General features: G+C 28.9%; 1 protein-coding gene across 1 annotated transcript in view; it reads right to left on the reverse strand.

Moving 5' to 3' along the window:
• Positions 1-7,391: 7,391 nt before the first annotated feature.
• The window catches only part of LOC142318914 (limbic system-associated membrane protein-like), a 1,021,193-nt gene continuing 1,002,189 nt past the window's right edge, over positions 7,392-26,395 (reverse strand). The window contains exons 8-10 of the mRNA XM_075355580.1: positions 22,691-22,907; positions 19,899-20,059; positions 7,392-7,755 (exon numbers count right to left, since the gene is read on the reverse strand). Of these exons, the coding sequence (XP_075211695.1) occupies positions 19,938-20,059; positions 22,691-22,907 (339 nt within the window). The 3' untranslated portion in view covers positions 7,392-7,755; positions 19,899-19,937. The remainder of the gene's footprint in view (positions 7,756-19,898; positions 20,060-22,690; positions 22,908-26,395) is intronic.

Here is a 26,395-nt window from a genome sequence, read left to right on the forward strand (position 1 = left end):
AAGATTTTATGGTCCTCCACATCGCAAGGGATCTAATAAACCATATTTTACACTGTTATAACAATAACAGAAGTTAAGTTAATAACCACTTTTATGGTTATTAAATTTTTATAAGTATTATAGATAAGAACAGATATGCCTGCTACTACTGGAAATGTTATTTACGAGGTGATGTTTGATGTAGTCAGTTTTAGGATACTTCAAGTAACTAAACATTGTCATGTCAAACTCCTTTTATTTATTTACTATATTCTGAATCATGATTATTAAGTTTTTTAATTAATATGTTTCTGAATATGAAATAAGTTTGTGTCCACCGACATTTTCAAGTTTCAAGTTAGTTTTTAATTTAATTTATTTATATTTTAAGAGAGAGATTCCTGACAAAAATTATTTCATTTCAAGTGAAAAGTACGGATTAAAAATAATTATTGTAGTCTTTTCACATTTTTCATTAACAGATACATTGTAATGAACGTTTCATTAATGATTCTAGGAATATAAAGGTTGCGATTCATAAGTGGTCTGTTAAAATAAATGATAATTATGAACTGAGTTTTTATTTTTTATTACTCTTAATATTTTGACTATGAAGGTCATTTGGTTTGAGTTACTGGAACTGATGAACAGCAACGGCTGGGTTAATCTGGGTGTCTAAATTTCTGATGATTCATAAAGAATTGTCTTGGGTTTAAACTCTGTTGTATACTGCTATGGTGGGCTTTTAATTTCATTGTATTCTTTTTAAAGCAGCATCTTGTTTTACCATTGTTCTACTGAAGTGCAGTCATAGCAGTTCAATTAATATATTGCAGAATATTTGGTGATTTTTTTTCTCTGTGTAATGATTTGTTTTTTTTATTATGCCAAAAAATTACAGTGTATTTAACATTTTTTGATTTTGTGAACTACTTTCTATAAATCTGTGTATAAACTTAATGTTAATGAAATGCATTTTTTGTTTTATATCTTATTACGTATTTTATATAGAAATGTGTGTGTGTATCTTGTGTGTGAGAGAGGTGTTTAATAGTTTTGAGCTTTTCTACATGGTCTTCAGGTGACACTGGTACATTGAGTAGTCTATAAGCCATACTAAAAGACTGGTTAACTTGAGATTTAATGAATGAAAATTATCTGTCATGCTGGTTTTCTGTATATTATGATAGTGAGTTTTTTGTACTTTTTCTGATGGTCAGATGTAGAAAATTTATTTTCTTAAAATAAATGGTTAACTGTCAACTTCATTTTTGAACTAATTATTCAATTTTTTTTTTACTGCTTGGATGTAATCCCCATTAAATGGTCATTTCCAGTTGTTACTGTTGATGTTAAGAGAAAGTTAAAAAAAAAAATATGTCTATAATTATTAGGAGTATAAAAGGAGAGAAACTTAATTAAAAACTTTAGAACAGGAAAACTAATTGGAAAGAAAAGAGGATTGATTAAAACAGTACTAGAATAATTAGTAGAAATCCAGAAAAGAGAAGCTAGAAAAGAGTAATAAATAAAAAATTATGTAAAAGAAATCATGAGCCAAAATGCACTCAAAAGTTTATGTAGAATAAAGGAGAATACAGAATTAAATAGCACTAGGGTCCTCTACCTCAGAGGACATAATCATGTGATGATGGTGAAAGCACATACACAACCATGTTATGTAATTAATTATTAATTTTGTATATTATTATGGATTATAACCACTTTTTGTTCTCATTAATTTTTTTACTTTTTAAAGTTGCTCTGATTAATGTTTTTCATAGTCTGGTTCTTCCTAAAAGATTCTGGAGAAGTTCCTTTTTTTATCTGTGAAGCAGCATGCCTATCATTCCTTTTTTATACATGTATGTGTGTGTGTATATATAAATATATATATATATATATGTGTGTGTGTGTGTGTGTGTGTTTATATATATTAATATATGTTATCTTATACCTACTCAGCATTAATTATATATATATTAATTATTTATACTTTAAGAATCACCATATACACATATATATAAAGAATAATAAGATTGATCTCATCTTTAAGTGTGAAAATCTTTTCTTATTCAAGAAGGCCTTTTAGGACCCAGTGGATCCATCATCAGTTGTCAAGATAACACAATTAATAAAACATTAGGTATTGGTTCTAATATACCAAATACCATCAAATGGTCTAATATCATCAAATATATTTAATGGTTTTAGTGAACCATCAAACACATTTTGAAAACGATGATCAATTTAAGTTAGCTGTAACACCTTCTTCTTCTTCTTTTTCCTGTTTAGCCTCCAGGAATTATCGTTCAGAGGATGATCTGTATGAGTGTAAATGAAGTTAGTCTTGTAGTCTCAGTTCGACCATTCCTGAGATGTGTGGTTAATTGAAACCCATCCACCAAAGAACACCGGTATCCATGTTCTAGTATTCAAATCCATATAAAAGTACCTGCCTTTACTAGGACTTGAACGCTGGAACTCTCGACTTCTAGATCAACTGATTTGGGAAGATGCGATCGCCACTAGACCAACTTGGTGGGTTTGGCTATAACACCTGCACATTGACATCTGTTTTTAACATCTGATTATGATTTTAAATAGTTTTACTTTAGTGACCAAAATACCTAATGTTTTATTAATTGTGTTATCTTGACAACAGATGAAGATCTAGTGGGTCTGAAAAGGCCTTCTTGAATAAGAAAAGATTTTAACACTTAAAGATGAGATTCTCATCTGCAAAAGAAAATAAGTTCATCTACAGTTATTAATTGAAGCTAAAGATCAAATTCATTTTGCTTAAAGTACTCCAACAGGGACTTAGAGATGTTCATTTAAATACGTTTTTGGTCCAAAGTTAGCAAACGCAGAACCAACACACAATATCTTAAGCATATCCAATTCTTCAATTAATATATGACAAACACGTTCTTTCGATATGCTCATAGTCTCTGCTATCTCTCTAACCTTAATTAGATGGTCGTCCAGTAGCATTTGGTGAACTTTGTCGATGATATCGGTGGTGGTTGCAGTTTTTGGCCGTCCCGAACCCTCATCATTAACCAAGCTGCTACAACCATGTTTAAATTCAGCAACCCATCATTTCAAATGGGACTCTGTCCCATCATTTGGGACAGAGTCCCCCCCATAAATAGCATCCAACGGTTTTAATTTGCGTAGGCATATTGCCTTTCAAATGCAAGTATTTAATCACGGCACGATATTCAATTTTTCCATTTTCACAAAAACACTCACAAGACCTACTCAAAGGATTATCAAACAACACCTGAACATCCAAAAAGGCTGAAATTTTAACGAGTACTTTCAACGCATGCGCAAATACATTCCCTAACTTTTGTTGAAGAGTGCTTCCATCTTCATGTTGAGGCTCAAAACTTTTCAGACAGCCCTTGTATATATATATATATATATGTGTGCGTAAGTGTGTGTGCTATACATATACATATACTGATTGTTTGTTTTAAATGCAATCCAAGCAAAATATTTTTTAGAAAAGTTTTTACAATAATTTTGGATGAAGAGGTTGACAGCATTAACTATTGCTTTGTAATCACCTGATATAATTCTCTATTTATATTTTATTAATAGTCAGTTAATTTGATTATCTTTGTTTTTTATTAAGAAGAAATTGTTTTGAACATGAAAGAAAGGATTTTTATAGTGGAAAATTATTTAATAACTAAATCTTTTGTTTTGTTCCAAGAAGCTTTGCAATTGCAATTCCCAAGTAAGAATGTACCAAATAAATTTTCAATTCATCGTTTAATAAAAAAAAAATATAGAGGGACTGGTTCTGTTTGCAATCAGAGACGTAGCCGGAAATGTTCAATATTTAAGAGAATACCATGTGCATTCATAGGAAAGAACTACACAATGTATACAAAATGTTAAATACAGATTGATATGCTTCTTCGCTGTGGGAAGCGATGCATTACACTTTCTCCACTTAACTGTGTTCCTGTTCATTAAGTACTTAAATTCATTGATGCATTTTATTTTTTGCATGTTCAAAGGTTTATTATATAAAATATAAATAAAAAGACAATGACTTTGCATTTTATAAAAAAAAATTATTTTTAGTACCAGTCTTTGCATAACTACCGAAAATATGTGTTCAGTCTTATATTTCTTTTTATAATGAATATCCAAAAGTAAAAACATGATTTTTAGAGTGGGGGCCCTCCCCATATTGTTATGGTTTTATCATTTCTGTTTTTCTTTTATTTTATTTTAATCTAACTTTTAAATAATTATAAATTTTTCTATTATTATATTTCAGTCAGGTGTTTTCTGTGTTCTGTAAGTTTTAATGCTTGTTTTTCTTTTAGCTCGTTGATGTTTTTATAGTAAACCTTATTTTTGTTTCTAAATTTTTATTCAAGAACAAATTATCTGATAATTTATTTTGTGGGTTCTAATTTTTTAACAGTTAAAACCTGTTACTGTTTTCTTCCAAGGTGTTTTGAATGCTTGTTTACTTTATCTTTTAAAGTTATACAGTTACCATTCTGGATGTAATTTATAACATTTATTTTTATCTTTGACAAAATTTATAATTACCTATTACCAAAAAAAATTATTTATTTATTACGAGTGAATTTTCTTACTGCCCTTTTGGGTTTTTATCTAAAACAAGAAAAAAATTCTCTATAATCAGTAAATCGTACAATCTCATAATGGTTTTTTCAGATTTTATTGTTATTTGAGTACTTGATTTATAATTGTAATTGTAAATCAGGTTTTAATTTTATTGTGTGATTAATAGCAATTGATTAGATTACAACCTTTTTTCAAAAAATTAATTAATTTTTTCACATCATTTTTCTTTGAACAGAAACAATATAAGATGCCATTCCTAGTTCTTACTAATGGTTATTAATGGTTTTCTATTGTGAGGTTTCACGGCATATACAAAAATTAATGTCTTGCATTAAGATTAATAGTTTTTAGTTTCTGTTATTGATGTATTTACTGCATTGTTTTTTTTTTTAATGTGCTGATTCCAGACCTAAATTCATGAAAGTAGAGCCTGGAACTGATTTTTATCTTTGTAATGTAGGTATCCTGTGATACTAAATACTAAGATTAGTAAGGAGATAAAAGGTTGAAATCTCTAACCTAAACACACATGTTGTCATTTGATGTATACTGAGGCATATTAACCCACCGGTTGGTCTAGTGGTGAACTCATCGCAAATCAGCTGATTTCAAAGTAAAAGAGTTCTAAGGTTCAAAACCTAGTAAAGGCAGTTACTTTTACACGGATTTGAATACTAGATCGTGGATAACAGTGTTCTTTGATGGTTGAGTTTCAATTAACCCACCTCTCAGGAATGGTCGACCTGAGACTGTACAAGACTACATTTCATTTACATTCATACATATCATCCTCATTCGTCCTCTGAAGTAATACCTTACGGTGGTTCCGTAGGCTAAACAGAAAAAGAGAGGTATATTAGCAAGGATAACTTCTTTAGAATAAGTGACTGCTCCTGCAACCAGTATTACAACTCATATAATTACGTATAGTATTACACACACATACACACCTTGTACAGTCAGCCCTTACAATAGAAAACAATGACCACACATCTGCTGTGATCCATAATCAATATGTATCTGAATGTTTGAAGAAAATAATTGTCCTCATATTTTAGGCTTTTAATCAACTTCAATAAAAGGAAGAGAAGTTTCTTAGTTTAACTGTATTTTTTAATGTATTTTAATCTTTATTCTTTGCAAAGTGAGCCATTTTTTTTATTTGCTAGAGAAGTTCCTTCAGAGGTTATATTGTAATATTTTCCAGAAAATTCACTTGAAAGATTTTTTAAACAGTTAATTAGTTGTCTAAATAGATGATTTGAAGATATTTTTCTTGCAATCAATGCTTATTATTGGCTTGTTACAATGTAATAATGTTTAGTTTGATGTTATTACAACATTCAAATTATTTTCGTATGAAAATTTATGAATACTATTAATTAGAAAACTTAGGGGTTTAAAGTAACCCTTGCATTCCAGGAAGCCTTACCTTAAATTTAGTAGCAGTTCTGTAGTTTCTCAATACTCCTTTTCTTATTTTTATCAAGACGCATGTATTATACTCATACATTATTGTACTAATAATGTACTGTAGTATACAATAAAATGTATAAGAACAATAAATAAATTTGCGGCAATATTTGCTAAAAAGAATAGTTACTTATTTAAAAAAAAATAACGATATCCTATGTTATAAATATTATATTGTTTAAATATATATATTTAATTTAATATTAAAAATAGAATATTTTCAATATTATGACATCATAATTTAATCTTTTTTTCTTCAAAATTTAATGTCTTTTTATAATAATTTATTTTCATTGATTCAGTAAATCAGGAGTGTACTTAACACTTAATATGAACATAACAATCTCTTTTTAATTAAAAATGTTATCTTGAACGCCATCGTTAATATTCTGTAATACTACTTTTATTTTTATCATTAATTGTAAAATTTAATATATTAATATATACATGTGTATACTAGTATACTTATGTACTAGTATTTAAATATAATAATAATAATCTTTTAATATACAAGATTATATATATTTGCAGTATCTCTTTATATATAATACGCTAAGGAAAGATAACAGTTTTGCACCATTTATAAGACGTCATCACACTAACCCGATAAATGTGGCATTGCTGGATAGGGAATTACCCCCTGGATGTAAATCAAGCAGATTTAAGATGAAAAAGAAAGTGAAAAAGTGTTGAAAGTGCAAAAATGTTAGTTAAAATTCAAATTTGTTTCACTAGCCCATTGATCCAATTGCCATAGATATGCTGCTGTCCGGTTGCTGTGATACAACCAGTACTAATGTTTTGTAGCAGTTATATCTTTCTTGTTTTCTAATGTTCTGTACAGATTATTATTATAACATTTCAATCATAATACTTACTTTCTTCTGTTTAGAAATAAATTATTACTGCAGTAAATGTGATTTGTTTTTATAAAATTTAAACTGCAAAATTTTTGCACAGCTCCACTTGTTTGTATAACTTTTTGTCATATGGGTATTGTTTTAAGAGGCCTACCAATATTTTAAATAAAATGATTAAAAATTAAATAAATTTTAAAAACTAACCAAAAACTACTTAAAAAAATAATAATTTCTCAATTTTTATTTAAGTTTTGATGCTGATGCCATATTATGAGCTATTAAATTGTTAGTAATTGTTTTTATTTGACCTTTCTTTTAAAGTTTAAGTTTAAATAAAAGAACATTTTTCCTCTTTGGAAAAATTTTTTGAAGTTAATTATTTCTAAAAAAAAACGTATTTATTAAATGTTTTGTGTAAACATTCATGATTTTCATATACATACCATTTTATTTCAATAACACAATGGAAAAACATTTATTATCAACTATTGAAATACACAAAATATATAGTTATACATTTATATTTACATGTATTTACAAAATCTGAAATTTAGATGAGAAAAAAACATCTGAAAGTATTTTTTAGTCAAGAAAAATAGAACACATTTTAACACCAAAAATTTTAACTCGCTCACACAAACTAACATAAGAAAATTAAGCCACCAGTCTTCCATTAACTACGCACAAATGTCTTATTTTTCAGCATTGTTTTCCATTCACCATTATTAAATTTCAAAATGTTTTATTGTATTTAAATCACTGATTAAACTAAGTTCACTTCAACAAAACTAGTAGCTTCATTTCAGACTTCCTGCTGATTCTGAAACAAACAGATTCTGTTAATTGAATTTTAAATGTTTATTTTTAATGAACTATAAAAGCTGAAGCCTGTTTGATGATTTTTTAAACACTTTCTGTTACACTATGTTACTTATTTATTTGTTTTTTTGGAATAAATTTTAAAGTTCTAAATTTTTGTGATAATATATGTCTAAAGAAGGTGACTGAAATTACTAACATAAAAATTTTAAGCCTACTTTTGCAATTGCATGGGTCTTACTCATCAGCCACTGACTGCAATTTGAAACAGAAATGTTTCAATATTGAACACATTTTGTTTTGACTTTATTAGTGTATAAAACTATCTTCTTTCAGATGAAGATATATTTTATTTACATAAAATTTCTAGTAATTAAAAATACTATTTATAGTACATATAGTATATAAAATAATACATTTGCATAAAGAATAACAAAAAATTTCATTTTTATCTAGTGACTTTAAATTTGAGATAGACAGAAATCAGTTACCAATTCTCCATAAGTATCTTCTACTCTGCAAACATATTTTTTTAATTTCCATGTTAATAAGTCTACCTCTCCAATCTTCTGAAATAATAAAATATATATATACTAAATAAATCATTTTTCTGAGGTGTTGATATATTCATACTTTATTTATAAATTTCTCTTATAGGTTTTTATGTGTGGACTATTCTCTTCCACCTGGTATATACATGTAATTGCTGCCTTATTGTCGAATTTCTAATTTTATCCTGCAAACCCTTGCTGCTTACAAAAATTTTATCTTTGAATTATATAGTAAAATCATATTTTATTTTCTTTTTACGGCCCAACTCTCTGAACCATAGGCATAATTAAGCAACAGCCATAATTTTTTATAAAATTATATCTTTGTGTACTTTTTAGCTTCCCTTTTAGAGAAGTTATTAGCTTTAAAAAGTTGCTAAAAAGAACTTTTGAAATCTGTTTTATTGATGTAAAAATGTTAATTTATCAGACTTTCAATATTATTACCACACTGTTTTATTAGGTAAACTAATCTCATTTGGTTTTTGGATAATTTCATAAATTTTCTTTGAGGTTATTTAATAAATCATTTTTAATATTTTAATCAGTAATAACAAGTTTTATCTATTTATATTTGATGTTTTATGTATCGAATTTGAATCCTTGTTTTAATTGATAGTGATTTTTTCACTATCTAACTAAGTTAGATCTTTTCACTAACTATTTTTTCACTAAAATATAGTTTGCTATTTTTATTCCAAATTTGACATCTTCATTACAACTTAACTATCCACCATTACGCTACTTTATACACTTTATAATACTCTAAATTTGTTTGCTATTTAGTTTTTATAATCTGAAATAAATTGATTAAATTGTCAGAACGGTAAGCATTTTGATGAAGAATCGTATCCAGTGAATGTTTTTAGTGGCTAGGTTATGATTAATGCTTTTACAGCTTTTAAGTTATTTACTTTCCTTTGCAAGTTTCTGTTATTATGAACTTAACAAAAGAGGGTTCTAAAATTTGAGTTATATTTATAAAAGCAATTTTTCTGAATAATTTTTTCCAATTTTGATAACAGTTCAAAATAATTAGCTGTTTACTGGCTTGTTAGGTCTACATAATTGCACTACAACCTTATTAATGCTATTTTTTTCAGAATTTCTGTAGAGCCTTTACAGCCACTGTAGTAGTCCTAAGGTACACAAAGTCCCTGCTCTATCTCACCCCTGCTGGCAAACTTCTATTTCATGTTTCCCCTCTCACACAGTAATAGACAAGTAGTTGGACTTTGGCAGGATCTTAAGAGGAAGCGTAGAATAAAAGTGTCGGGAACAAAGCTGATTTGTAGGACGAAAAGTAGGTGGTTGAAGGAGAAGTATGTGTATAGAAAAAGGAAGAAAAATAGGTTGCGGAATAGAGGTGTTGGCAAGTTAGAACTTCATGAGAAAGGCTTATGTTTCACAGAGTTAGCAGTTGGAAACAATATTATTATAATGATATATATATATATATTATTTGAATCCCATATCACAGCTTTAAGTGTTGGAGGATGGTAACAAATATTCATAAAGTACTAGGTTTATTCAACTGATGTTTTATTTAAGTAAATATCTCTATGAGCATTTTGTCAATTTATTTATATTTTTTTTGAGTGAAACTTCAGAAACTAAAATAAAAAATACTACGCCAACAATAGTGGAAAAAATGAAAAAGTGCTTACACCAGTATTTCTCTGTGTGAAAAAATGGTTAACTGGATTGTCCATCTAGGAAAAAGTGCAAAAGTTGAACAAATTCAGCTGTTTGTGTTCTAAATTATTATCTGGTTATTGGTATTTATAAACAGAAATAAATCTTGTATTCCCTATAATACAATCTACTTCCTATCATTACCAGATGTTACTTCAGCAAGTAATTTAACAAAACCTACTAATGAATATTCCAGTTTCAATTTGTATTGAAAGTTAACTCTACCTTCAATTAGCTAAATGAGTTGATTAAAATTTATGGAATAAACAACCACTATAGTGTTGTAATGTGTCAATGCCCTTTGACAAAACAAGTAATAAGTACTTCATTTTTAAAATTTTTTTTTTGACATTTAATAATATTTATACATATTATTGAATCATTGACCACTGAACTGTAGAATATCGCATTAATATGTATGGAAGCTTATTGCAATTAAAAATTCAAACTAAAACCTTTCTAACATGAAAATATCAGAAAAAAGGCTTTCTAAATGAGTAAGTACTACTTTTTAAAATAGATGATACGTTAGAAACAACAAACGCTTTCATTGTGTGTAGACGTTTGGTATATGTACAATATACATTGTGTTATTGTTCATCTTTTCAGGTTTTATTATTCATTACTTTATCTTCTGTTTAAAAAAATTAATATTTTCAGAAAACTGAATGCAATTGAATTAAAAAATCCAAAAAAAGAAAAACAGTTCATTGATTTACTCATTTATGACCTTGGAAATTACCATGTACACAAGTGTTTTAACAAAGATAATATGAAACGAATATTTCTATAAAGATTAAGAATGTCTGAATAAAAAAACAATGAATGATTAAACAATAAAAATAACACAATAAACTAATAGTTATGATTGTAATAAATGCAGTATATTGTTACACAACATATTTTAATATGAGTAGTAATAAGATAATTATCTTTATTTTATCTATCACAAAATAGACAGGCAAGATTCATTACTCAGATGAGTTTTTCTATTAAATTATTTTTAAAATATTCACACATGTTAATCTAAATAAACAATATTTAATAGCTGAACTTGATGTGTAGTGGATAATATAGACATACCGCATTAGTATGTAAATATTCAATCAATAATACTAGTCTGCAGTCAGAGAGAATCACTGTCTGCTGAGATTAATAAAAATGAGTTGACTTGCTGACTAATAGAAAGTGCTAACACAATCTATAGATAGAATTTGAATGGTGACTGACCCTATTTCCATAGCTCTAATTATGGAAGAAGGAATAAAGGATAAGATAGGTGGAGGGAAGAGACAATCAAATCACAGAGGAGCTGCCTTTGATTGAGACTGTTTACTGCCTTTCCCAGGACCCAATTTAAAACTAAAAATTCAAAAACTATTCAATAAATATAATGATATTAAATTAATTAATAATAATAATTAATCTCTTCTAAAAATCATTTTCTCCACATACTTTTACTACAGTTTCATGTAAAAGTATATTCCTGACATCATACAATTTTTTTCAGTAAACTTAACATTTGTACCTAGTAAAAGTCATTCATAATCCTTTTTACTTCCTTGTATGAAGTAAAGGAAGTATTGTAATCCCAAAAAAATTTGGTTTTCAAATATCAACAGAAATATCCATTTTGACCATTCCTGAGTCCATTTTGACTGGTTTCGGCATGATGTCTGTACATACGTATGCACATATGCATCTTGCATAACTCAAAAACAACTAGCCATAGGATGTTGAAATTTTGGATTCAGGGCTGCTGTAACATCTAGTTGTGCACCTTCCCTTTTCATTGCAATCGACTGGGCCAAAAAAGCCCAAAATCCAAATGTTTTAGATTTTTCTTAACTACAGTAATAAGTCCTCATTGACAGCTTTTCAACGATATTCATAAGTGCTACTTATTTTCACTGGTTCCAGAGTTATAGCTAAATAAAATTTTAATTAATGGAATACTTGAATCATACAAGGGGAAGGCACATCAGTTCAAATTCAACTTCATTTTTTTAAACTTTTGTTTTTAATTTAAATATGCTGATTTATTAATAATTATTATTAACCTCTGATTGTAAAAAAATTACAATAATAATTCAATAACAAAAAAAAAAAAAAAAATATCAGAAGATATTAATGAAATAAAATTTTATGTACTCTTCATTTAAAAGAAAAATGTGTATATGTAATTTAATAAGCGTACAGGGAAGTCATGTAGTGTCCACATCAAATATTTTTAATGTGGCTTAATATTTTCATTAAATTCATTATAACTATTTATATAATTGTAAGATTTTTTATACAAAAGCAGCTTTATATAATTCCATAAAATGCTCTCAATATATTTCTTTTTTTTTTTAACAGGAAATGTTTTGGGTTGCATTTTCATGTACCACCCTCAAAATTATTAAGCCAAAAGATAAATAAGGAATTCTGTATTATTAATGCTAATATGCTCTAAATCTTACTCTACTACAACATCCCTTGTTAAATACAAAGAAATATATTTCTCAATAAACTTTACAGCTCAGTACAACTATTAAATGATAGTAGTAAAATACTTTCTTTTAATTCCTATTCCACCTACTACCTAAAAAAATTTAATTTATTCTTTAATTCTTATTTTAAAATAAATTTACTTATATATTTTGGGATAGTGTTAGCTAAAATACTCAGATATAGCTTTCCATGTAGAACAAAATTTATTATTAACCTGCTGACATTTTACCTTAACTTAGAAAGGCAGTATGGTTAATTGCCATAACTGGGTCTAAAAATTTCTGTTGAAGATTTCTGAAAACCACTTAAATTTAAAATGCACATGGAATCAGATCCAGAACTGAAACTTGTAGGACCCTTGACTTGACCTTGTGAAGAAGGATCTAGTCTTTAATAAAATTACTGAGTGAGTTATTCTATGTTATGAAACATCATGGATATCAAGTCTCTCTAAGTTTAAAAAAAAAACCTTATGTCTGATAATATCAAAGATTTATTATTAAAATAAAAAAAAAGTTTTAGTTTGCTACAGCCGAATTAGCTATAGCAATGTTTGTAGAACAATTAAACCTAAAACTACATATGAGACAACTTTATTTTACATGCATTATTTTGTTAACCTTCGCACTCACTTATGCTAAACACTTATCATGTGTGTTAAACAGTCTTACGTGTAAAATTAGAATCATTTTGCTCATAGTTATTATGCGCACAAAAAACTTACTTACATAGTCATATTCATTATTTTAAATTCAGATTGGGTTGCTGACTGTAAATTTAATTGTTACCATTATAAATTGGATTGTACATTACCTGTCAATCGCTTAAAACAAAAAATTAAAAAAAAAGGAAATTATTTTGATAAAAGTTTATAAGTTAATAATATGAGCGTAATTGTTATTAAACAATTTTTTTATAATGTAGTTTATACAGTGTTTGTAAAATTACAATGGCTGCTTGACTCAATGGCTAGATGAACTTTCTGAAAGAAAGTCCAGAAAAAAGTTTAATGTGTTCTTTCAATTAACAAATTTGAATTGGTGACTATTGTTTGATATGAATTTCATCATTTTTATCCCAGCTACTGCATCACTTATGAAGTAACCAGCTTAAGAAAACTGGCAGTTTATTAGATCCAAAGCAATCTAGCAGGCTATCTATTTGTAAAGAGTCAATCAAAGTTGTATGGGAAAGCTACATTAGAAATCCAAAGAAAGTGGTGCAAATCCATTTTTTTAACAGTTTCTTAAAAATTGAACCATGAACAGTGAAATTTTACTCACTGTTCATGTAATTCTGAAAAAGACTTACTTGTACGTGTTACAAACTTCAGTTGTTACATATACTTCAACCAGGTGATTATTCCTAAAAATAAGTCTTTTTTTTAATAGTTAAAATGTTTACACAAAATAATACAGAGGTAAAACTATATTTCACATGTCTGGCCATTTTCATTGACAATGTCAGTATGTAGGCTAATGAACAACCAACTTTATTTAACTCATATGCTTTTATTTAACATCTTTATTTAACCCAAAGTGTGGTGAGCCCTTTTGGTGAAATTGTCTGATATGATATTTTGCTCAAGAGGGGAAATGGTAGAATGCAAGGTCACCATGTTCACTGAACCTCATCCTGCATAAATGATATTAAACATGTGAATGCAAGAATTACTGAGACTATTGAATCAATCGTACTTGATGAGATTCAATGAGAGTAGAACCAAATTATCATTTTGATATCTGCAAAGTAACAAACAGAATCTACACAACTGAACTGGATTAAAAATGTCAGAAACCATTGGTGAGTTGCTCTTTCACGCATGTGTTTGAGATGTTTGCATTTATTCTCCAGATTAAGGACAGATATATTTCTTCAGAAATATTTATTTCTGGCAGTAACTCAGCTTGTAACTGTAATCCCTCTTCTAATTATTAATGATCAAACTACCATTTACTGAAATGCATGGAGCTGTTGGTAACCAAAAGTAGTTGGTAACAACATTCACATATGTAACTAACTACTATATAATTTGATCATTTATCGATATTAATTTGAGCATGAAAGAAAAGAAACCTTAAACAGGAGCAACATGGCTTCACTCCAGAAAGACCTATACTATTTTCAGAGTCAGTAGTATGAAAAGTACAAAAGGTACCCACTGAAGAATAAAGAAGTAGAGAAAGTAATCATGAAAAGGTGAAAGAGATGTGCAGAGGAAGTGAATAAAAATTGAGTGAAAGTAGAAGAAAAACTTGTTGGATAGATTAAAGGTGAGCTAAGACAGAGAAGTTCACTCTTGCACTTTTTATTGATTTTCTGATAGATGACACATTGGTCAAATGCAGCAGAAAAGGTAAGAAAAATATGAAGGCAGTGAGTGATATTTGCAGATGTTCTGATTTTGTGAGGAAGAAAACATTTAGCAAATTAAATATCTGGAATATCTGTCCTTAATCTGGAGAAAAATAGCGAAGCAATGTGGGGTGAGCTTTAATACAAAGTATATGTTAATTTATAGAAAAGAGGAGAGGTTATGACATAGTATGGAAGAAAAGTACACCTAAGAAATGTAGAATGTTTTAAGTACCTGGGAGCGCAGTAGAGAAAAGATGAAATAGATAAAAGTGTCAGAATTTTTGAAAAGTGATGTCATTAGCTTGAGCTGAAGCAGTGATGTATCACAAAACAGTAAGAGTACAAGTCATGTTAAACTTACTGTATCCCAGTATAAATGCTTCAGAAATGTGGGCAATCAAAAGAAGAGATATAAGATGAAATCAGGCTAGTTAAACAAAACTCCTGAGGAATATAATGATAATTAAAAAGATGGACAGCATGAAAAATTAAAGTCAGGAATTTAATGGAGAAGGGATCCATCCAGGATAAAATAAAGAGATCAAAGATGAGATGGTATATTCATTAGATTATAGTGGAGGAAAAAGGATACCTTGGAGGATGCAAAAGATAGAAATATTGAGAAGGAAACAAAGGAGACTGGGAAATTCAGATTAACTGTGTGAGGTATTAAAAAAATCTGATTCATGGGTAGCAATTCTTTTTATGATGTTTTGCATGAAGATAATTATTTTATTTTATATTTTTAATAAATAAATTTAATTGAAAGCTAAGCATTCTTTTATGTATCATATGATCACAAATCTGCTTAGGTAGATAGTTGCTGTGTAGTTTTGTCTATCCCATCCGGCTTATAAAAATTACTACCTAAAAACATTTGCAATTTTAAATAAATGGCATAAAAATTCATCTAATTATTTTATATACTGTATTTTTTTTAAATTTATAATTTTATAAACATATGCATTGCAATGTCATTTTTCATAGCAATAAATAATAAATATCTATTGGATTGTCTATAAAAAACATATCAGAATATTGTTGTAAATTATATCAGTAAATAGGTGTAACTGAAAAAATGGAGAATGATTTCTAATTGCTTACAATTAAATATAAAAACAAATAATAATGAAGATGGTGCTCAACAAAATTTTTTTTGCAATACCTTTTTATGCAAAAGAGTATACATAAATTTGTTATATGAAAGTTAACAATTTTCTAAATTCATTTGATTGAAAACATGCAGTAGAGTAGAAAGTTGAAGAAAAGTAGGTGAAAGGTAAAATGTAATTAAAATTAAAAGAAGTAAAAATTAAAACTACAAGCAATTAACATAATAAAAAATATGATATAATACTTATCTTTAAATGTTGGTCCTTTATAGTTGAAACTATTTTAAATAAGGGTACAGATAGAAATGGTATTCAAAAACTAGTAAGGCTATACAAAGCTCTTATATACTAAGACTAGCGTACCCCGTCGCGACTTTGCCCACAATATAGATGTAGCATCACTCGCAATGCTTTTTGAATAGCAAACTTATTTTTTTATAAATAAAAAATATTTAATCAACAATATTATATTTAGATTTTCATTAAATCCTGATAAAACGGTAAATAAAAATTTTTATGAAAAATACCGAAGGAATATACGATAAACAATGAATTGTTGCCCAAAACTTAAAGGAAAACAAAAAAATGAAGATAAGAAAATTGAACAATATTTGTTAGACCAATCCATTTTATGAATGAATTAAAATAATTCAAAATTTATTACAATCCCAAATCTAGCAACCCCATCACGGCTTCGCTTGTGCTCTATGGTTACTTGCACTTCCCATCACAATCAGAGGGTCATTGCTCGCTTCGCTCTCTCTTCCTGTTTTCTCCCATTTCTCTTTCTCTTACTTCCCTTTCCCCTTTCTCTTTTCCCTTTTCCGTTTACTTTTCCCTATTTTCCCCTTTTTTCTTTTTTCCATTTTCCCCTTCTTCCCTTTTACCTTTTTTCAATTTTTCCTTTTACCTTTTTCGATTTTTCCCTTCTTCACGCGTGTAAATCGGTCCAGTAGTGTTTTAGTCTGTAGCGGACACACATATCGGACACATTTCAATGGAGTCGTAAAATATTTAGTATAGCGTATGTTGCTTTTACGTCCAACAGATAGCGCTATTAACATGAAATTTAGTTTTTTATTGATTTGAACCCCTTAAAATAAAAGTTTCGCAAAATCCTTTCTTAGTGCACGCCTATTTAAGGTACCCTGAAAATTTCACGTCTCTACCTATAATAGTTTTGGTTGTAAGTTGATTATGAGGCAGTGAATCAGTCAGGACATTTAAGACTATATAAAGATCTGTTTCACTTAACTGAGTAGTCCATTGTTAGACCTTAACATTCACCGACTACGTGTCATGGCATGGTACATTCCCCACCAGATATAACCATGCATTATATGTATCATATGGTGATAAAAATGCAGTCAAAGGATTAATAAATGCAAAAAATACAAAAAAAAGAAAAGCATTGAAGCAAATAGAGATTGCAAGAGGAGAAGAGATGGAGAGGTTTATGTTTCATATTGATCCAGTCAGAAATCAAAACTGCATATAATGAGGGCACTAGATTTGAATCATCAAAGATTATTTTCAAAATTTTAATCTATATTAATTTTTTCACAGGATATACTGTGGGCTGATTAGTTAATAACATTATAGATTGGGTTTGTTGTCAGATTAGATTTATTTTTGTCATGTACCCTTTGACTGGTAGATGTTTGAATTATTATTTGGTAATATATTTATACTCCTACCTGTTTGTCCAAGTTCTTCTTACCACTGCTGATTAAGGTTTGTGTAGCTGCTGATTACATCATTCCAAACATACAAATTTTTTACTCATACGTAAGTATATATATATATATATATATACTAGCTCTACCCGCCACGCTTCGCTGTGGCACATTGTAGTTGCATGGATGAGAAATGAGAAACAAAACAAAGCATACCTTTCATAGAAGTTTAATTTTGCAATGCTTGTGGATATACAATATTTTTTGTTTTTCCACTTCTGCGTACTACACTTCTGCGTAGATATAAAGGCTATCTGGTTTGCCGACTCGGGAACACGCAACATACAGTTGCCCACGTGAGAAGCAATCCGCATCTAAATCTAAACCACACAATTCTAAAGATTGACCTTGAGCTTTATTGATTGTGATTGCAAATGCCAATCGAATTGGGAATTGCATCTTTTAAATTAAAATGGTGTATCGGTCGGGATTATGGGTATTTGAGGAATGAGGACATCTTCACCTTTCAAAGGCCCCGTTAAAATCGTTGCTTCCACTACGTTGTTCATCAATTTCTTAACTGCAAGTCGCGTGCCGTTGCAGAGTTTTGGCTGATTAATATTCAGCAACAGGATAATTGTCATTTTTTGATTGAATCGTTGCTAGAATCAATCTAATGAGGAATGTTTTCCCAGTTCCTCCTGGTGCATCCAAGAAGAAGGTCCCCCCAACTCCATCATTTATCATTTGCATTATGCGATCATAAATGCCTTTCTATTCACGCGTTAATTTGGGAATGTTTGATTGGACATATGACTGAAGATCACCAATGTTGTAACTCTGTTCACAGCGTAAATCCACATCAAATGAAGCAATCGCAGCTCGGGTGGGTGCTGGCATTCCCAATTGACTAAGAACTTTATTTGCAATAGCTAAGCACTTGTCTTCAATATTTATCAATGCTTCATTGTAAATGCTTTCTGTAAATTCCATGGTCATATTGGTATTTTCTAGGTGTACTCTACGCAAAATATCCTCAGCCATATGCTATCGATATCTTTCCCATAACTCTGTGGGAGATGAAGGGAAGCAAGCGGTCAATATAATTGTGAATAATGCGCGAATTTGGTTTGGATGTGCAATGTTGCACGCATCATTAATACATATATCCCACAGTTGGTCGTTTTCTAATAAATTCAGAGCTTGGTGAAAGGCGCAGCTCAATTACGACACGATCACACAAAAGTACCTCGATTAAAGTGAATATTTAATTCAGATTGTATAATAATTTGAATCAGATGCAAGTGGATACATTTTTTTTTTTGTTAATAAACAATGTAATTGGGAACAGGTATTGTTTCACACGTGACTGCGGTTGTCGTTAGCTAGTATGGCGAGTGTTCCCCTCGCTTCCGGCAGATGGCACGGTCACTGGTACACAGCTGACTGTTAAAAAAACTGTTTTCTCGCGGTCGCAGGTATGTGACTGATGCGAAAAATAGATAAAAACAATCTTTGATGCGGGTTATATATCGTGCTAAAATTTGAGCTCAATCGGTGCAGAACATTTTGGTTTTTGAAGCGTACACAAACGAACTTAACATTTTTTATATATAAAGAAGATTTGTGGGCTGCGAAAAAAAGCCCTTAAGTCATACGAAAAAACACATCATTTTAAATGCTTACAAAAGCAGAGTAATGCTTACAAATTACAGAATAATCAAACGGCATTGATTTCAGATGTTAATAAACTACTAATGTAAGTAGAAGTTGTGGTGCTTCTCAATCAGTTGTGATTTTGTTTACGTTGGCAACGGGTCATATGGGTTCGATGTGATTGGTCGTTGTGTTTGACAGCGGCCATCTTGTATTGATCTGATTGGTTTTCCTTTGTTTACATTTCCATCTGATTTATTAGCCTCTTATTTATTAAAAAACTGTACAAATTAAAAATAGATAGATAGATTTATTAAAAATAGATGAAAACAATCTTTGATGTGGGTTATATATCGTGCTAAAATTTGAGCTCAATCGGTGCAGAACATTTTCAGTTTTTGAAGCCGTACACAAACGAACTTAACATTTATATATATATATATATATTTACTTAATCAACTTTTGGAATTTTATAGTAAAGAACATTGCTTCATCAAAAACTTTCTTTAACATACACTTCATTACATTCTAAGATCAATCACTTTATAAAATCTTTTAATTTTGAATAACTTAATTCAAAAATGTATTAATGTAATTACCTACCTTATCTTTTTAAGTAATAATGATCACTTTTATTGGACCCTATGAAAGCCAATATGTTATACTGATAAATAAAAGTGTAGGCGATGTTCCCCATGTGCTGGATTCTGCTGCTGCTGCTGCCAGTAATGTCATATCTTCCATGCTGGGCTCTGATGGGTAATCTACAAAAGCGCACAATTAAAAACATTATTATGTATTAAACTACCACTGTATTCATTTAGATGGTTAGTAATGTAGTTTTCAGAGGAATTACTTTAATGTTTGTTGTTAGTAGAGCTCATGCAATTGTACTGTGTACCATGAGCTTATTTGACAATTTATGATCCCCTTCATTTCCCTTTTAAACTGTTTGCTTACCTGTAAATTTATTTGTATTCTTTTTACTTGTATTCTGTTACATTATAAAAATTATATATATTAAATTCTTGCTATCAGTTTTAAAATTATAACTATTTTGTTTAAATTCAGGTTAATATTTATATTAGGCATTGAGATCACTTTTAAATAATTATTTTTTGTTTTGTATTGTAATAATTTTGCCTTTTTTAAATGTAAATTTTAAAAATATTATAAAAGCCAACTTCCATGTTGAATCATAATATGCTTAGATGAGCTTATTCTTAAGCATTATGTTAATTTTTTGGCATTATGTTGTCCATTCAATATTGATTTATTACTTTTTAATCAATAATAATAATTATTGATGCTTATATAATTTTAATTACATTTATAAAAAAAAAGATTATCTACTAAAACTGATTTAAATAAATTTTTTTCAGGATTTACTTTTTTCTAAGCTGTTTTTATAAAGTGAAGTTAAGATGTGTTATGTTTACAACAAAAAAATTTATAATAAGAAAATAAGCAGACAATAATCTGGAAATATTATTAATTTAATGTTCAGTATAGTAATGTTATTAACATGATAAGCATATGCGTTTTACTAAATCTGTTTTTATTTTATTTGAATCTACTAATGAAAATAATTAATAAATGGTAATGCCAAATATATTTGGCATTATCTATTACATATACACACATATATATATATATATATATATATATATATATACACATTCTGAATGAGTGATTCAAAAAGGAGTTCACAACTTTAAAAGCATATAAAAATTTATTGAGATAACTTACAGATTCGGTTGAGGTCTCATTTCATAACACATTCATTTTGTCACCCAACATTCACTTGTGATTGATATTGCTTCCAATTTTAATGCGACATACATCCCACCTGAAGTTAATTTCATTCCAGACTGCAGCCAACAAGTTGGGCATTAGCTCTGCAGCTGCGGCATTAATTCAAAGTCTTAGCTCAACAAGATCAGCAGGCAAAGGTAGAACATAAGCCCAATCTTTAATGAAATCTAAGAAGACAAAAACCTAACAAACACCTAAACAGACAAAGACCTAATGGGGACAAATCCGGAAATCGAGGTGACCATGTAATTGGATCTTCATAAACAATCCACCAACCTGGGAATCTAATATCAGGAAAATCTCAGACTTGTAAGCAGCAGTTGGTGGTGCCCCATATTGCTGATAGTAATGGGGTCTATCTTGGTCATCATTATCTAACTAAAGAATTAGAATATTTTGAAGCATGTCTAGATAAACGATACCATCTACAGTTGCCTACTGGAAAAAGAACGAGCCGTATAGTTTTTGTTTACTTAAGGTACAAAAAACATTGACTTTAGGGCTATCACGAATGTGCTTCAAAGTTTAATGAGGGTTTTTTCTGCCCATATTTGACAGTTATGGGTGTTCACCATGAATTATATGTAAAGCTTTCTCTGAGTTGTTCTGCAGGAACATGAGGGACACGTAGAGGGGAACGGTTCCCCTCTGTAAGGGAAGTGTAGATGGTAACTGTGATTGGTTTATGTGATTTCTTTATGTCTATAAGCAAACTTCACTAAGTTGTGATTTAATTACATAGGAATAAAGATAAGCTAAGTTGTTAGACTGTTTGTATCAAAGATAATTTAAATAAAATTACATCAGCTGGTAAAGATTATTAAAATTGCCATACAAAAAACTGAGCGGCAAAAATGATATCGCTGAAAAACTGAGCAGTAAAAATTCTATATGATTCTATGTAGTTCAAAGTCAGTACTTAAAACAAATTTACTAAAATTTGTTAAAATTTTATTTAACAAATAATAAGATAGTATTAAAATGAAAATTAGAAATAATCTTTTTTCTTTGTCACAGTTTCTAATGAAAAATGAAATTCTTCATCATGATGGGGCTGATGAATGAGTAAAAAAAAATTCTTTAAATTTAGATAATAAAACATTTTATAAATAATAAAAGATTCAATAAATATAAATTTTTATTTTTAGAAATTGTTTGATTGTATAGACCAAATTTACAAGTATTTTAAACTAATTTTCTTTTGTGTTTAGCTTTCCCTGAATTAATTTTACATTATCTGTACAGATAATATATTTTCTGACAAAAAATAAGTAGTTCTTTCTATTTTTCATTGGTCAGCATTAAATTACATCAATCTGAAAAAATAACTTTTTCTGCAGAAAGAACTCTGTAAAAGGAATTTTAATTTAAATATGATAAAAATTGGTATATTATCAACTAATGAAGTTCTATTATTAATCCTTCAAATGAAATTAGTATCTATTCCTATTTTTGGCTTAACCTTAGGAAATGTAAAGTTATATTACCAGAAATAAAAAAACAGTTAATTCAGCTTAATTAGTGTATAATTTTAAAAATTACAACATAAAAGTATACAAAATAAAATGAATGGTAAATACCATAGATATCCTCACCGGGTCCTCGAGTATAAAACTGATAAAGATCAGAAACTTCATTCCAACCGTAACGATTTTTAGCTTGGATAATAGCTTCATATACTGATGATGGTTGAAGACCTCTGATATTGTATGACATTGCATGAGAAAACGATCCTGTGTTAACTGGTTGCAATGTAACATCATGCCATTTTCCTGGTTGCTGGTAGCTATCATTCATCTGTAAATATTTTTGTTATTTACCAAATATGCATTTATTAGGTTAATTTTTAAACTGAACTAGTGGAGTAGGAATTGAATGGCAGGGTACATGCAAATATAAATACGATAAATGTTGTTTATTTTAAATTGTTCTTCCTGCTGCATGTTCAGCATCATTTTTACACTCTATTTTTCAAGAATATGTAACCATATAAATAAAATAATTTAAATACATTTTTCATTACTATAATTATCAATAATAATGTTAATGAACTTCCAGATAGCACAACAAAATGGAATTCAACAAATGAGAGGTGTGTTTTTTCCTTAGATCATCTTCAGTGTTGATTTTTACGAAGGTCTAAAGACTGAAAGACATCTGTCAATTGGTTGATGAAGGGATGATACAAGTCAGTCAGTAATAATCAGAATGTTTGACATTCTTATTATATTTTGGCCTCAGTGTCTATGAATAGTGATATTTATTTGAGTATATTTTCATGTAATTATTGCTATGATTTACACAATCTAAGTGCATTCCATAATCAATTCAATTCTAAAAATTGAAAGACAGTTGAATAAAAGAAACAATGAAAATATCCCATTAATGTTTTGACAGTAAAAATATTAATTATGTTATGATCTGACATTTTGGATTTAGTCAGGCAGTCATAAATTGTTATTTTTTTCTATCTTGGGTTTTTCATTCTCAGTATTTTATTTTGTTATTAATCTGCTTCAATTACTTTAGTCATTAGTAACCAATAGTATGTTGTAAACAGCATTGACTCAAAATTGTTTAACTTTGCTGATATATGATAACTAATTTATTAAACATGGCTTTGGCTGTTGACATCTCTTCACAATTTTCAATTTTTCAGGATGCTAGTACCCAAGTAATAAGTGTTCTAAAATTGACATGTTCTAGTTTATCAAGAATCCAAACTACATGTTCATTTAATATTTATTGATTTTCTTATGCTCAAATTGTTTAAACTAAGAAAGTTACATTTAATTTTAAAATACTATGTTAAAGTAGTAAGTATTAATATTTATATTCTCACAGAATATAATTAATTTACTTACTGGATATCTTAACTTATTTTTTTTAAAAAAAGGTATAAATTGCCTTTTGCTAGTATAATTCGTAACTTTAAAAAAAAAGTTTTTTTTTTTTCTGTAACTTGCAGAATGAATTTGATAAATCAACTGAAAAATTTTCGTTATTTACTAAATTAGTAAATTTAGTAAATTTAAATTAGTAACTAATTTAGTAAATTTAGAGATAAAACATATATTTCTGTTGGTAAAAAATAATATTTGTGACATCAAATCAATCACATTGTATGGTATTTTATGTATCAATTTTTATAAAGTCCTGATTGTTTCTTTTTTGTCCGTGATAGATTATTTGCATGCTAAAGCTCTGAAATAAATACAACTGTTTTTAAAGTTAAATGAAATAATTCAGATTATAGAGAATCCAAAATTTATGCATATCATCACATACAGTAGAACAATGAGACACATTATATTGAGAGAGTTTAATACTTGCACTAAATAAAGTAACAGATAATACTTTCATGTATTCCATTCTTAAAGTTATTAAAAGTGCTAATAAATTTTGCAGGAAATTCTAGATAATGTAGTTGCTACAGTATTACTTTGATATTTGGGCAATTAAGGGTTAAGTGGCTCTTTGTATTTTTTACAATGAAGTGAAGGATAGAACAAAAAACGAACTCGTAACTAAGCATTCTCCCCTGTGGTAGTTATTTCCATATTCAGAACCCAGTATTTTATGAACTATTATTGCTATACTGGTATACTAACACTTTTCTTTTCCGGATAATAAATGTGCTATACATATTTAATACATCTACAATGATTACTGTAAATAGTTTTATTAATTAAAAAAAAAAATAATTTTGGTAAGTATAAGGACAATAATTACACTATCGACAGAATTTAATTTTTTGTTTGTTAAATGAGAGTTAATGGCTGATTCTTATAGTATTTTTTATGCTGATTTCATACATGTTAATAGATTTTTTCTACTGGGCTGTTTTTTTTTGTAATTGAAATTTCTTTTGAAACAATAGATGTGTGGTGAATGTAATATGACAATGCATTACATGCATTTTGTACTCACCTAAAATCTATTTCTTTTGGATTTTCTGTTATAATTTGCTACAGGTAGATCCATCTTTAGATTCCAACAGTATTCAGCTAACATTTTTGGGTTCCATTTTACGTGGTATTGTGTTTCCATTATAGATATTTCCTGGTGAATGTGTTCTCCATGTTCATCACTGACAGTGCTGAGATTTTTAGGGAAAAAATCCAAATGTGAATGTAAGAAATGGATTTTTAGTGACATGTTACAGGTTCTTTGTAGTTTTGGAGGAGTTCACTCACAAGTTTTCTGTAGTTACTGGCCTTATTGTTTTCAAGGAAGTTTTTTAGCACATTTTGAAATGATTTCCATGCAGCAATCTCCATCCAAGTTATTCAAACATTCTTCAAACATCGGACCACTCATTAGTTTTCTTATACGTGGTCAAACACAAATATACCTCTATTTTAGCATCTCTTATATAAGGGAATTTGTTTTTTAGAAACTGAAACCCTGCACCATTATGATCCATTGCTTTAACAAAATTTTTGAATAAACCTAGCTTAATGTATAGTGGCAGAAGATAAACTTTTTCTGGTTTTACTAATGCCTGATAAACAACATTCTTCTCTCCTACAGTATTTATTTCCAATGTGAAGTAGAACAGCTTTCAAACAAAGCTTTGATGAGTCAATAAAAAGTCGCCATTTGTCAGGATGTTGCATATGTCGCAAAGTTTTCAGTAGAGTTCACATCATTACAGTATACTAAGTTTTCATACTGAGAGGAGAAATGTTCAAAGTCTGACTATCTGTCACGGAAAGCACTTATTTTATTGTTTGATTGTAAAAGATGCCATCCTTTCAGTCTTGATGCCAATATTTCTGCTTGATTCTTTGATAAATTTAGATCACAAACCAGATCATTTAATTCTGACTGATTAATTAAATGGAGTTCAGTGTATCTATCTTCTAAAAAGTTTGGATCTCTTTCTTCATCGCCTGATAAGTCAGACTTGACAACATTTTCATCTTTATCTAAGTTCCACCATGTCTCTGGTGGTACTGGAACTGGAAGCTTTTGGCTATATGGGACTGGCCGCATGGCAGAGGGAATATCAAATATATTCCCTCCTAATAAATCTAATAAATTCCTGTTAAAATGTATATTTAACAGTTTATCCCAGACATCTTCATTATACAAAAATTACAGTCTGTGGTGTGATCTTTCAGTTCTCTCCAAATCATTGGAATTACAAACGGCATGTGACAAGATCCATTTAGCTAACCAGTCAGCAATGTTACACAAGAAGCACAGCAAATATGAGAAACCAAAGATTTGTCCTGATAACCTAATTTACATCCAAAATACAGTTTATACGACTTCTTTAT

Source organism: Lycorma delicatula, chromosome 2 (genome assembly GCF_047948215.1).
Source record: "Lycorma delicatula isolate Av1 chromosome 2, ASM4794821v1, whole genome shotgun sequence".
Lineage (NCBI taxonomy): Eukaryota > Metazoa > Arthropoda > Insecta > Hemiptera > Fulgoridae > Lycorma > Lycorma delicatula.